Source organism: Euprymna scolopes, chromosome 10, assembly GCF_053919585.1.
Source record: "Euprymna scolopes isolate OS-2025 chromosome 10, ASM5391958v1, whole genome shotgun sequence".
NCBI lineage: Eukaryota > Metazoa > Mollusca > Cephalopoda > Sepiida > Sepiolidae > Euprymna > Euprymna scolopes.
This window is the reverse complement of record NC_136491.1, coordinates 31,486,416-31,499,400: the sequence shown is the minus strand read 5'-3', so window position 1 is coordinate 31,499,400 and position 12,985 is coordinate 31,486,416. Positions and strand designations below refer to the sequence as shown.

The 12,985-nt window shown below is 32.2% G+C and overlaps 1 protein-coding gene across 2 annotated transcripts in view; it reads left to right on the top strand.

Annotated features, from left to right (window-relative positions):
* LOC145285910 (DNA-directed RNA polymerase III subunit RPC3-like) overlaps positions 1–11,474 on the top strand; it is a 61,163-nt gene extending 49,689 nt beyond the window's left edge. For both annotated transcript variants that reach the window (XM_080134389.1, XM_080134390.1), the window contains exons 13-15: positions 3,201–3,250; positions 5,807–5,956; positions 11,256–11,474. In XM_080134389.1, the coding sequence (XP_079990515.1) occupies positions 3,201–3,250; positions 5,807–5,956; positions 11,256–11,346 (291 nt within the window). In that variant the 3' untranslated portion in view covers positions 11,347–11,474. The remainder of the gene's footprint in view (positions 1–3,200; positions 3,251–5,806; positions 5,957–11,255) is intronic.
* The last annotated feature ends 1,511 nt before the right edge of the window (positions 11,475–12,985 follow it).

The window sequence follows — 12,985 nt, the reverse complement described above, 5'->3', positions numbered from 1 at the left end:
TGTATAAGAAAATTAGGTTGTGAAAACATGTGACAAATGCTTTTGCACATATGTGCAAAGACATAATTTTCTCTATCTCTTTATTAATTTCTCTTGAAGGAACCCAAACCCTTAACAAACTTTTCAGGAACCCTGGTTGGGAAACCCTCACTTAGTGAATAAAAGAGGGTTGTGAGTTGGCCTCCAGAGGTATTCTTGATTGGTCTCCATATATTATTATTATTATTATTATTATCACAAAAAATAGAAAAAATTCTAAAGTATAAATAGTTTATGCTGTAAAAAATAATTTAAATTTTTACAAAAATTTCAATGTTTTTAGTTAAATTTTTGTAAAAATTTAAATTATGATATCTTGGTTTATTCAGTTATTCAGATTACATCCCTGAAATTAGTATGCAAATAAAATGCTATCTTTCTTCATTCTAACGGCACCATTTTTTTTTTTTTTTTTTTTTAACTATGTAACTATTTTAATGATAAATATATTTAATTCCGCTTTTTTTAATAACAAATTTTTATTTCTGTTTCGATTTTTTTTATTTTTTTTTTTTTTTATTTTTTTTTTTATCTTCTTAAAATGTTGTACATACAAATACATACATTTTTGCATTACTGGTAGATTGAGACTACACTTGAGAGAAAGAGTGATAAATAAAGATGTGATCAGAGTTTGGAAGTCAGTTTCTAAAAGTTGTCTGTTCACGCCAGACAAAATTAAATCTATGATGATGAAAAAACAAAAAACAAGTATGGAGATAAGTTTTACTTTGAAAATTCAAAGAACATAACACACCAATACTATCGTTGGTAAATAAATAATTAATAATCTAAAATTATTATAATCTTTCAATATCTAAATATTAATTTACTTGCTGTACGTCCAGTGTCACAAAAAAAAAACATCATCACTGCAAACATTAATTAATGAGAAACAAATTACTTCCCTTTATCAGTTAAAAATCATTAAAACCATTTCCTCTCCAAAAATTAAAAAAAAAAACATGACTGTCTGTTTACAGTTTCAAATTGGCTATTTTATTTTGTAATTTAAAAAAGTCATTTTGAGAGGAGTATGTTTTTTTTATTATTATAGTTTCTTTTTAAAATTAAAAAAAAAATATGCAAGTGAATTGAAATCTGTTCCTCTATAATTTACATAAAAATTTAGGAAAAAAAAACAAACAAAAAAACCAATGTGTTGTGTGTTGAATTTTCATTGAAAAAAAAATCTAAATTTTTTTCAATGAAAATTCTTTTTAACTTTAAAAGGTTAAAAAAGAATTTGCTAAAAAATTATTTTAAATTTGTCATTTTTTGTTTTATTTTATTTTTTATTTGTTTGATTTGTGTTTTTTAAAAATTTTCAACTACTGTGGAATCTAGTTGTTATTTATTCTGTTTACCTTTTGTATCCAACTATGTTTTTCTACAAGACTGCATTGGCATAGCCTTCAAACACAATGCTTCATGCAACCTATAACATCCTCCTAAAAATAAATATTTCTTACTTTATATTTTCCAATGCACACATAACCTGAGAGCTCATTACTCAAACATCTTGGTTTATAACATTCTCAGGCATCAGGAATTTGAACAAATACATTGAGGATATTGCCAAGGTTACGGCAGAGTAGGTGGGTTCCCTTTACAGTGCTAAAAAAAATTACTTGCATCTGAGAATATCGTATATCTCTACAAAGCAACAATTCATCCATGCATGTAGTATTGTTGTCATATTTGGGCTGATGCAGCTACCACTAATCCCTCCCTTTTAGACAGGGTCCATAAAAGAGTCTCCAATCTAATAGGTCCTGCACTATTAGCCAAACTCCAATCCCTATCCCATCACCAAAAATCATGCATTCATGTGCCTCTTTTACTGGAATATGCTCCAATGAACATGTAGCACTTGTGTCCCTTTGGTGTACATATCCCCAACTAACCTGACGAGTATCAAAATCCCACCTATGCGCTGTTGAGGTTAGAAAGTGTTCTAGAACTCTAATAATTTCTTCAAATTGACTTTTAGTCTTTGGAATTCACTCCCTGTTTCCTGCTTCCCTGAGTGTACTAACATGCAGAAGATCAAATGAACAGACACCTTGCTAATCAATTCCTCATATAGTTTCCTATAAATGATCCCAATTAGTAGCTCCGCGCGTCCAAGTGGCAATATCGGTCCTGGATATGACCTCAAACTATATCCGATGGTGAGGGCCTCACCTTGCGGGCCTTGGGAGTGTGGAGCCACCCTTTAATTGCCATTGCTCCCAGGTCCACTCTGACCCGGAGTGGTAGTACCTGTTAGGGTCCCAACTATGGGTTAAATAGAATCCGACTTAAAAAACAAATATACTCCATTAAAAATCGTTCCTCAAAATACCTAGATTCGGCATTAAATAACCTGAAAAAAGTTGATATGCTGTAAAACAAAAACAACCAACCAAGTGGCAATATGCCTTGTTTGGGGTGAAAAAGAGTAAAAACAAAATGCTTGTCTCTACTATTATATAAAAGGAACTTTGTGTGTGCGTTCGTTTCCTATGAACTCTGAAATGGTTGGGCCGATTTTTATAAAACTCCACACAAATGTACATCATGTATCTGGCTGTGTTCTTAGATAGGATTTGTATCGAAATACTTTCGATAAGAATAAAAAAAAATCCGATGAAAGAAAGAACAGGCGATTTTCATCAAAGTCAACACCTTATACAGCCTAACATCACGAGTGCATTTCAGAAGTTTTATTACTGGACAAGTAGAAAGACCCAGCATATAAAATCAACAGTAGATTCTTTGCTATGACAAGGATATGTTCAAAATGTTTCTGTTTAAAGCACAATTGAAGCATGATGCTTGACTTTTGTATTTTAAATTTAATTTAGACCATTATGTATAAAAATAATTTTATAAATTGAACAGTAGATTCTCTACAGTGCAGCGTAGATTACAATGTATTGTTGACTAAGTCATTGTTAGGAGGCATGTGAAGCTTCTTTCCGGGTGCACCACGATGGGTTCCCAACAAGAGCAGGCTATCAATTGATTTGATTGAAAAATGGACGATTTCACCAATTTTGATGACAATAAACATATGGGAGTGTGAAACATTCATTTAATCCTGGGCAACAGCAAGTCTTCCTGCTAATTATCTATAATTTGAAAAATGTATATATGTATATATATTTTTTTTATAGGCGCTGCACAATGCCATGTTACGCCGAGAACATGAAGTAAAAGAACACAGGTAAATCATTTTTTTTATAATTGTAGGTTGTCAGTCAATGGCTTGTAACCAACATTTGTGGCATTTTTTTCTTCATTACAATTAAAATAAAGGGTTCTTGTCTCGAATTCCTCTTATATTAAAAAACAAAAATAAAGAAAAATCTGTATGATGTATGTAACCCGTGATGAAATGGAAACATATTCCAAAAATCTTATAAATTGATGAAGTAGTTTTATTTTTAAAAAAGAAAATCAAATTTTATGAGCATTCAAGTAGTGGCTGTATAACCCGCCATTTTTTTTGGGGGGGGGGGACAAAAAACATTTCTACAAACAAGGGAGGTAACTCAACAATTATTTATACTTACTAAATTTATGCTGTAATATCTACAAATTCTCATTAAGTGCTTAAAAATGATTTTCTTTATAAAAAATAAACTACTTGATCAATTTACATGATTTTCAGAACATGATGTTTTCGTTTTTTGTCACAGAGACATATAGAATACAAATTTTTTTTTTTTTGAGTCAAACATTTTAGAAATCAGTCAAATTCGTTAGAGGTCGGAGTTTAATTTTTTTAATTCCACTGATTATTATTGAATGTTTGTAGATTTTAAGGAATCTGAGTCCGATATTTTGGAATCGTCAAAGTCTAAATTTATACTTTCCAACTAAGAAATCTTGCATTCTATCTTGCTACAGACCAGACTTGATTATTTTAAACTACCTCAGCCATAATTATGATCCATTTGCAATTGCATCAGTAAACGATTATTGATATTGAGGCTGACATAAGAGTGAACATCCATCCATGTGCACTCATTGCACAAGCTGTAATCGTCTGCTTGTTGTCTTTGTTTGAATTCAGAGCTTAATTTCAGCACCGGCTTTAATGTCAATCACGTGATCTTTGTTGCTGCTGTAAAAAAAAATTTTTCTTTTGAAACAAAATTACAAAAGTTTAAAACAAGAATGTTTGATGCTAATACAGATAAAGACACAGATGAAAATAATTTCCAAATAAAAACTGGTAGTTGTACAGTTTAATCAAGATAGTAAAAAAAATTGAAAAGTTATATTGTACGTATCCATTATGGAATGAAGTTCTAAAAAAAAAAATTTTTTTTTTCACTTAATTTGATCAAGTAGTTGTTTTTTTTTTGTTTTTTTTTTAACAGCAAAAAAACAATTTGTTATGATACCAAGCACAAGGTAGACATGTTTTCGATTTTTGGGAAGAAAAGCTATTATTTAAGATGGAGAGTGGGTGCCGGCACTTTAGACTGAGTTATCTCCTCGTGGCATGTTCTAAAAATCCAAACATGGCTGCCTCCAGTGTACTGTCATAAAGATGTTTTTCCTCTGTAAAAAAAAAAAAAACTACTTGATCAAATTAAGTGAAACTGGAGTACTTCATTCCATAAAAGTACATACAATATAACTTTTTTCAATATTTACATATTTTAATGTCTTGATTAAACTGTATAAGTACCGCTAATACAGATGAAGACACGGATGAAAATCACATTTCCAAATAAAAACTTTTTATACTTACATATCGGGCAAAAATATGTATCCTCACCAAAAATTAGGAAAAACAGTCGCGTAGAAGTTTAATTAAAAGTAAAATTAAATTTTATCGCAAATTGCAGTTTCATTGTATTGAAGTAATTTTGAAGAGTTATCTGAAAACAAGGGAGATAATTCAGTCCTTCATTTCAGCAAATGTTGGCATTTCTCTTAAAATGGACAACTCCTGCAAAATACAATTGATTTTTACTTTTAATTAAACTTCTACTCCATAATTTTGTATGTTAATGTGTTTTAATCATAGCTAATATTGTTCCCTATAACAGAAGTACACCCTGTCCAATATCTGACTTGCTCAACAATTGGTAATAAACTGCACACACATTAAATTTAAATACGTCATTGAGACAGAAAATCATACAAAGTCAGACATCAACAATTATGTTATTGCAAATGATGCTTAGTTATGATTAAAACCCATATTACCATACAGTCTGCCACCACTGAAAGGAACACTTTCAAAAGGGACACTTGGATTTGCTAGTGAATTCGTTTTGAACTCCATTCTGTGACTTGTTTTGATTTTGTGAATCCCTGATGATTTAAATTAATTTTTAACAGCCAAAAGGCCAATCCACCTCAATGAAACTATGGTGTCACTGAAACATGTAATAGTTTTTAAACAATTAATCTGTACACCAATTCATATGTATTTTAAAACATTTTTCTTTAAATTCCTACTTTGATATTTGTTTCTTTCATTAACTTTACTGATTGAGACATAATTTATTATAAATATGAATATTCATGCGAATACTAGCAAAGTATACTTTTTTTTCCGTCAATTTTGGTGGAGGTATTTGTCCAAGAAGATCTCCATTAACTGGAAATTAAAATGAAACATTTAAACTTACAAGATAGGATATGACGTTGTTCTTTAATTGTCGCATACACGATTTTATTTTGAATTTAGTATTAAAAAAAAAGGTGCTTTGAAATGATTTGATTTAAAAAATTTTTCTTGTTGTTTTTAAATCTTTAGACGTTTGCTCGACAAACAACAGAGAGTAGAAGCAATCATTGCCTCCCTTGACCAGAACGGTATGGATGAAACCCAAAAATCAGAAGTCGAGCAAACAATTACGCCTGCTGAAAAAACTCAATTGGCCAAAGTCAAACATGATATCAACCAGTAAATATTTTTATTTTTATTTAAGTAAAAAAAAAAAAAAAAAAAACTGTAATTGCATCAATACTAAACTTTTTAGCCCATTAAAAACAGACAAAAGTGATAGCCTGTTGACTTAAAATGAGTGCCTTGTGGGTACTCTTGCAGAATTTGACCCGGATCCTTAGGATTTTCTGTTGGTTATGGCTTGGGCTCCACCGGCAGTCAGCGGATTAAGCTGAGTGAAGTAACAGACGCAGATGAATTTCAAAACAAACAAACTGGAAAAAGAAAATAGAAATACAATAAATAAAAAATAAAAAAACCTACCGTAAATTTACTGAATTTACAAACGCTCAGCCATTGAATTGAAAAAATAAACAGAAAAAATACCTCCCCATCACCCAATATAATAATTAAAAATTACATTTTTTATTACAAAAAAACAAAAAATGTTGATTTAGCGTTTCAATATTTGAGCAACACTCAGTTTAATCTCATGATTACTGGTCAAGTCCAAGCAATAAATAATAGAAAATCCTGAGGATCAAGGTCAAATTCTGCAAGAGTATCACCTTGTGTCAAATTGATGGTTGAATATGGTTAAAGTTGTGCTCATTTTTTGCATTAAATACTAATCTTTATGAATTAGTAATTATGCATTGAACGGATACCATAATACTTAGTCCACTGCACCTTATCATTACAAAGGTCCATATCAAATTTCAGCCAGTAGTTTCTAATAAAAATATGAAACCAACAAAGAAAAATATAGATTATACATTGAGTTGTGGGAGATTATAGTCTGGTGAGTTCCAAGGTTATTTAGGATCACGCCTACTACTGATAAGATGACCACTAAAGTATCTCTCATCTTATGAATTTTATTAACACTTCCATGGAGATGGGGGTTACCCAGTGGCGACTCTAGCCTATTATTGCTTGTCGTGCCGCCCCCCCCTGCCCTTTGTCAACTTTAGTTCCCAATCCGTGGTCCATGGACCCAAATAAGTAATCATAGTTGCTATTGCGTGATTCTACGAAGGTTTATTGGATTGACGGGTTTCTTAGTATTAATATAAAATGACTTAAAACCCGTATTTTTCGTAGATTTCTATGATTCAAAATTCACCAAAAAAAAAAATTCCTCAAAAAAACAAATTCACTCTTATTTAAAACCTGTTCTTTATTAATTAATGAAACAATAACTTCATCACTGATATTTATTTGCAATCTGATATACACGCGTGGTTATGTTTACACAGAACTATTCGTGCTACTACATATTGCAACAGTAGTAGTAATCATTCTTCATGTGTTTATGCGTATGTATGTGTCTAGAGATCTCTCTCTCCCCCTCTCTCTCTCGGTCCCTCATCCTCTTCCTAAAACAGACATCAGCAGGCTCGATCGTGCTAAATATTTTAGGCACTATAAGTGGGCTTCACTTTGCGGGTGATTACAGAAAAATCTGGATTTCTCTAACATTATGATTATTACGAGTAAAGGTTTGGCTTGGCACGAATTACGGACGTTCAACGTCATAGCCGCTGTTATGGAGTTTTCAATGAATCTGGCAGTGGCCGGACAAAGACAACCCGTTCAAAACAGCATCCTTGTATTATTCCCAGATATATTTATGAATTTTTTGCTACTTAGTTATCGAAACTTGAATAAATATGTAATTTAATTGAGATCAGACTAAGTATGTTTGCTTGAAATTAATGGATGATTTTTTAATCCATTTTGAATAACATTAACCGAATTATTGGTCGTGCCGGGCACGAGTGGCACTAGTCCCATCTCCGCCCCTGGGGTTACCATATATTTATATTTAATAGTAGAAATCTGTGTCTGCTTATCAGTTTTATACTATAAGGAATAATAGTAACATTTCATTTTTAGGAATGACCCTATGAAGATAATCCTAAAACCCTTCAAACTCCTCTGCTTAACATTTACAGGCAACATGAATTGGAACGAATACATTGAGGATATTGCCAAGGTTGCTGCAAAGAAAATGGGCTCTTTCTGCCATACTAGAAAATTATTCACACCAGAGAGAATACTATATCTTTACAAAGCCACAATTCGCCCATGCGTGGAGTATTGATGCCACATCTGGGCTGAAGGTCCTAATCTGCCCAGTACTCAAGACCCCCCCCCCCTCTCGACTTCGCTAAAGAAAGCAGAACAATTTGTTTGGCACCAGTTTGGTTGCGGGAGTTGCTGAAGTCAGTTAGCACAGCATGCTGATCCGTTTTTGGGGCTCCATTCCTGTTTCAGTAGGTTTACACCCCTACACTTAGCCATTAAATCGTTAATCTCCTCCACCGCCCTTTAGCCATTGACTATTTGCAGCAGTTCCTCCACTGACTAGATTAGTAGTGCAGTGTAAACACCACCCCCTCATGTAGTTTAGTCTGCCAGCTAAAGCGGTGTACCGGGTTGTGATGCTTGGAGTCAGCGTGTGAGAGATCAGGAGATGGATGGGGTACAGTGGTGCTCATCTGCTCTAACAGGTAGGACACAGCATGGCAAACTGCCAAAGGTATTACCCCTACCCAGATCCCCCTACAAAATATGTCTGTTTATTATGGTTTATCTCCAGTATCCTTATAGGAGTCTGTGACATATTTCTATTGTATGGATGCCCAACATGAACACAAACCTCACAATATCATTAAACTATCTTTAGACGAAACAGATACTATCCTTTGATCTTAACCAGAAGACCAAGTAGGTATATTTTAGTTTCATGTATGGCCCAAAAACAACATCATTTTTTATTTTTATTTAATTTTTTGTTTTTTATATTGCATCTTCGATGATCACGATAAATTATTTAATTAAAAAAAGGATACGAGGTGATAACATACTACAGACATTAAATTAGCATGTCTATATACTAATTTAATATTCTCAGTATGTCGTCACCTTCTATTCTCCTTTATAATAAATAGGATCTCTCGATCGAATCTATATATCTATAAAAGTGAACGTGTCTGTCTGTGTGTCTGTCTGTCTGTGTACATTTCCCTACGCAATAACTCTGTCAATTTTTAGTCTATAGACTCGAAATTTGAAATACCGGGTACTGAGATTTGGGAAAATCGATGTGATGGGTGTCAGCCAGAAATTTGGCTGTTAAGGGGTCAAATTTCAACAATTTGACCTTTAAGAACTCTACCAAACTCCTCCGACAATTTTGGGTCTAGACACTTGAAATTTTAGATATAGGTTCCTTGAACCTGGATCTAACTTAATAAAGTGATTTGAGCCCGAAACTATAAATTTTAAGGGGTCATAATAGGGGTCAAAGTTTTAAAGAATTAACCATTTTTTTTTTGTTTTTTTTTTTTGCTTTTTTTGCACAGCATACACCTCCAAACACCCGAGCAACGCCGGGCACCCCTGCTAGTAACTTATAGTCTGGAAAATGTCACACATGTACTTACATACATTAAAAGTACTACGGTATTAGCGTAGAGATTTTATTCTTATCATTTTCATGTATCTCACATATTTTACAAATCATTTTGACGATAGAAATTACTTATGCAGAATATGCTATCTTCAAACTTTTCTGTTCGGTTTAGGTAAAATGCTGAAAGGTGTTGCGAGACTATATAATGCATGTTCACGACTTAGCAATAAGGAAAACCATTATACCAGTATATATATAAAACTACATTATTTATTTAAAACAAAGTTCATACATTAGTGCAATAATTGGGTAGTCACGTAAGGACGTGTGATTGTGGCTTGTACGTGTTGACCTCTGTGGAAGTGTGCATAAATAGAGGTTATAGCTCATATTTTACATGAGCGATATATAGCTTAATTATAAGTCTTGGATTGTTCATATTGTATTAGCCCTATATGTAAGCATCTTACAGGTAACAATGTTTATATGAAAAATATGCAAGCCTACCTCATGTTTCTGTTGTTGCTCTCCGAGTGCATGTTTATGAAGCGCGTGGTTTATACGTGTGCACAGCTTAGTGTCAAGCGGAGAAGAGGGGAAAAAAGGAGGTAAACGGAAGGTTATGTCAAAGGTCACCGGAAATACATGCATATCAAAGTTATGTTATGTTTGCATGTGCTCCTCTCCATGCGTGTGTGCTACTGCATACAGCTTGTTCTGTGTCTGTGTGTTTGATCCAGACAAAGCAAATTTGGCAGGTCTAAACGGCTCACTATAAAGGTATTAAAATGCTGAGCCAATGAAACTGCAGAAGCCGTCATTTAAGAAAACATTTAATTGCTATCTCTCTCTCTTTAACGGAATGGTCATTACTGACCAGCCGTGGCACTCTTCATGAATCTTCACCATTGACTTCAGTTCTGTGCCATTCTGAGTAACTTAGCCATGCTAATATCCGCAATGTCTTTCACGTCTGATATTCTTATTTTTGGTTTTCCGCATCCTCTTTTGCTAGGGATTGTATCAAAGAGCAGATCTAGACCATCTGTTCTGGCCTCATGTCCCAATAATCGCAATTTCCTGTCATTGATGTTGTCCAGCAGTCTTTAGCATGGTCCAATTTTCTCCAGAATCCATTCGTTTGTACGTTTGTCCACCTAGCTTACACAAAGAAGTCTATGGTAGCACCACAATTCAAAAGCAGCAATTTTCCTTTTGTTGATTTTCTTCAACTCCCAATATTCTGCTCCATATGTTGCTATTGAGAATACTAAAGCTTGCAGAAGTTGTTTCTTTGTGCTATCTATTTGCTATCATTGGTTTATTATTTAAAAAACATAAATAAATAAATATCTTGATTTGAATGAAAAAAAAAAAGAAAAAACAAAAGTCTTTTATTTGTTTGCAATCAGTTGTTTGTTATTCATTAAATAAATATTTATTCATGAAACTTACAATAAGTTTTTTTTTTTTTCTGGATTTGAATTTTAATTTTCTTAAGTTTCAGAAAAATTGTCCGATAATTATTGTATTTTCTTCAACAAAAAGAATATTCTTCTCATTTTTTTTTTCCATTAATTTTTCATTGAATTATCTTCGTAATAACAGAAATAATGCTTTTCATTTAAAAAAGTTGACTAGTGTTTGTCCTTTACTCCCCTCCCCAAAGAATCACAAAACTTTCATTCAGCAGCTTTCAACATTTTACGTAAACTTCCCAGAAAATCTAATGATAGCACAATCCTTATTGTGCATAAGTACCAGAAAATGTAAATTTAATTAAATGTTGGTAGCCATTTCTTAAATAAACTTATGGGTTGTTTGTTTTAAAAAATCACAAATGTTTGGTTAAATTTTAAGACTTATATCTCTCATATTTTTTTTTCTTGTTTTCAGGTTGGACCAGAGTGAAATACAAATTGATGAGACAGCATTTTTATTACAGATGTACTTATTTTATTGCAAACTAAATTGTCAGTTATTTTGATAACTGAATGGGAACAAAAAAGGAGGCTGTTCTTTATTAAAAAAAAACAAACATACACACATTTATATAATATATAAATATATAGATTGACACATGTAGAAAAGATTATAAATAAATTATTTTAACAAAAAAACTTAGTTGCAAATTTATTTTTTTTTAAATGCGCTGTATTTACTAGATGTTGCTTAGGTCGTTTTACTTTTTATTTTTATATTTATTTTAATCAATCTATTTTTTTTTTTTTTACTATACTTTTTGTATTTTTTACCAATTTTTATTTTTTTTTGATTTAAAAAAATAAAAATTGGTAAAAACTGGAATCTAATTACAGAGTAGTCACTAGAAAAGCAGGGAATTTGTAAATTTTATTGTTTAAATATTATTACATCTGATTTATTCACTTCTTTGATTTTGATGCTCACATTATTTGTAGGATTTACTGTTTTATTTTGCTTGAAGATAATTATATGAAATTTAAAAAAAAATGTCCAACTTCATTTTACACACACACTCGCACTCATTAGACAGGCTGTTCCAAAAGCCTTACACATTTTAACATTGAATTCCTCGAGAACCATTAAGGATATAAAAACACATCTGGTATATTCAGAAAGCTTGTAATCTCAAGTTTTTCACACAACACACATTAAGCTGATAGTTCAATTCTTGCCAAACATGTTCCAGCATTACGTTGTCAATGGTTGCAACAGCTTCTGTTATTTGGGCCTAAAGCTTATCTATGTTTTTTGGAATGGGAGGCACATAGACCCATCATTTCACAAATCCCCACAAAAAAAAAAAAAAAAAAAAATCGCAGGGTGTGAGATCTGGAAATCTGAGAGGCATGTTGAACAAGTGTTCATAATTCGGTTTTTGCAAATTCAAGCACACAAAACGCTTTTTTCTGGTTGAGTGAACACCATTACTGGATCTGAAAAGAAATGAAACATCAATGGCCTTAAAAAAAACATTTAGCTTTAAAATGGCACCACTTTCATCTGACTGCCATTCATAGTTAAGCAGATATGAGGACTTGAAATGTGCCCAAGACTTTTTGGAACACCTTGTATATCAGCAATTAGAAAGATCAGATCTTTTTGTGGTATAAGAATTGGTATTGGAATCAGAAAAATTTGAGCTTAATTTCCGATTCCAAAAGCAATTCTTTTCTATTTTTTTTCTTGACAACAAAAATGGGACAAAGTATGGAATAAGGACCCTGGAAGTTGGGTTGCCTTAAGGCGACACTTTACAATTGACACCAGTTGACTGCCAACGCACGTGTCATTTGTAAACAAACATACACAACCTGAGATTCAAGTATTTGCTATTACAACTAACAGAAAAAAAAAAGAAAAAATATGCAACAAAATAATGTTACCAAATGCAAGATGTTACTCTTCTACCTACCTGGATAATGTTATTTGTATTTAAACTTATTTTAAAGCCTATTTTAAATCCAAACAAACCTAGTGCCCACTCTGTTAAATTAGAACAAAAAATAGCTGCCCACAAGACCTGCACCGATTACCCTTAAGTGCTTAAAATTGAAAATTAAACAAAATGCTTGTAAAAACACATCAAATAAATGTCTACAATCATGCAAAAATTTTATGTCCTGCCAGTATTTTGTGTAATA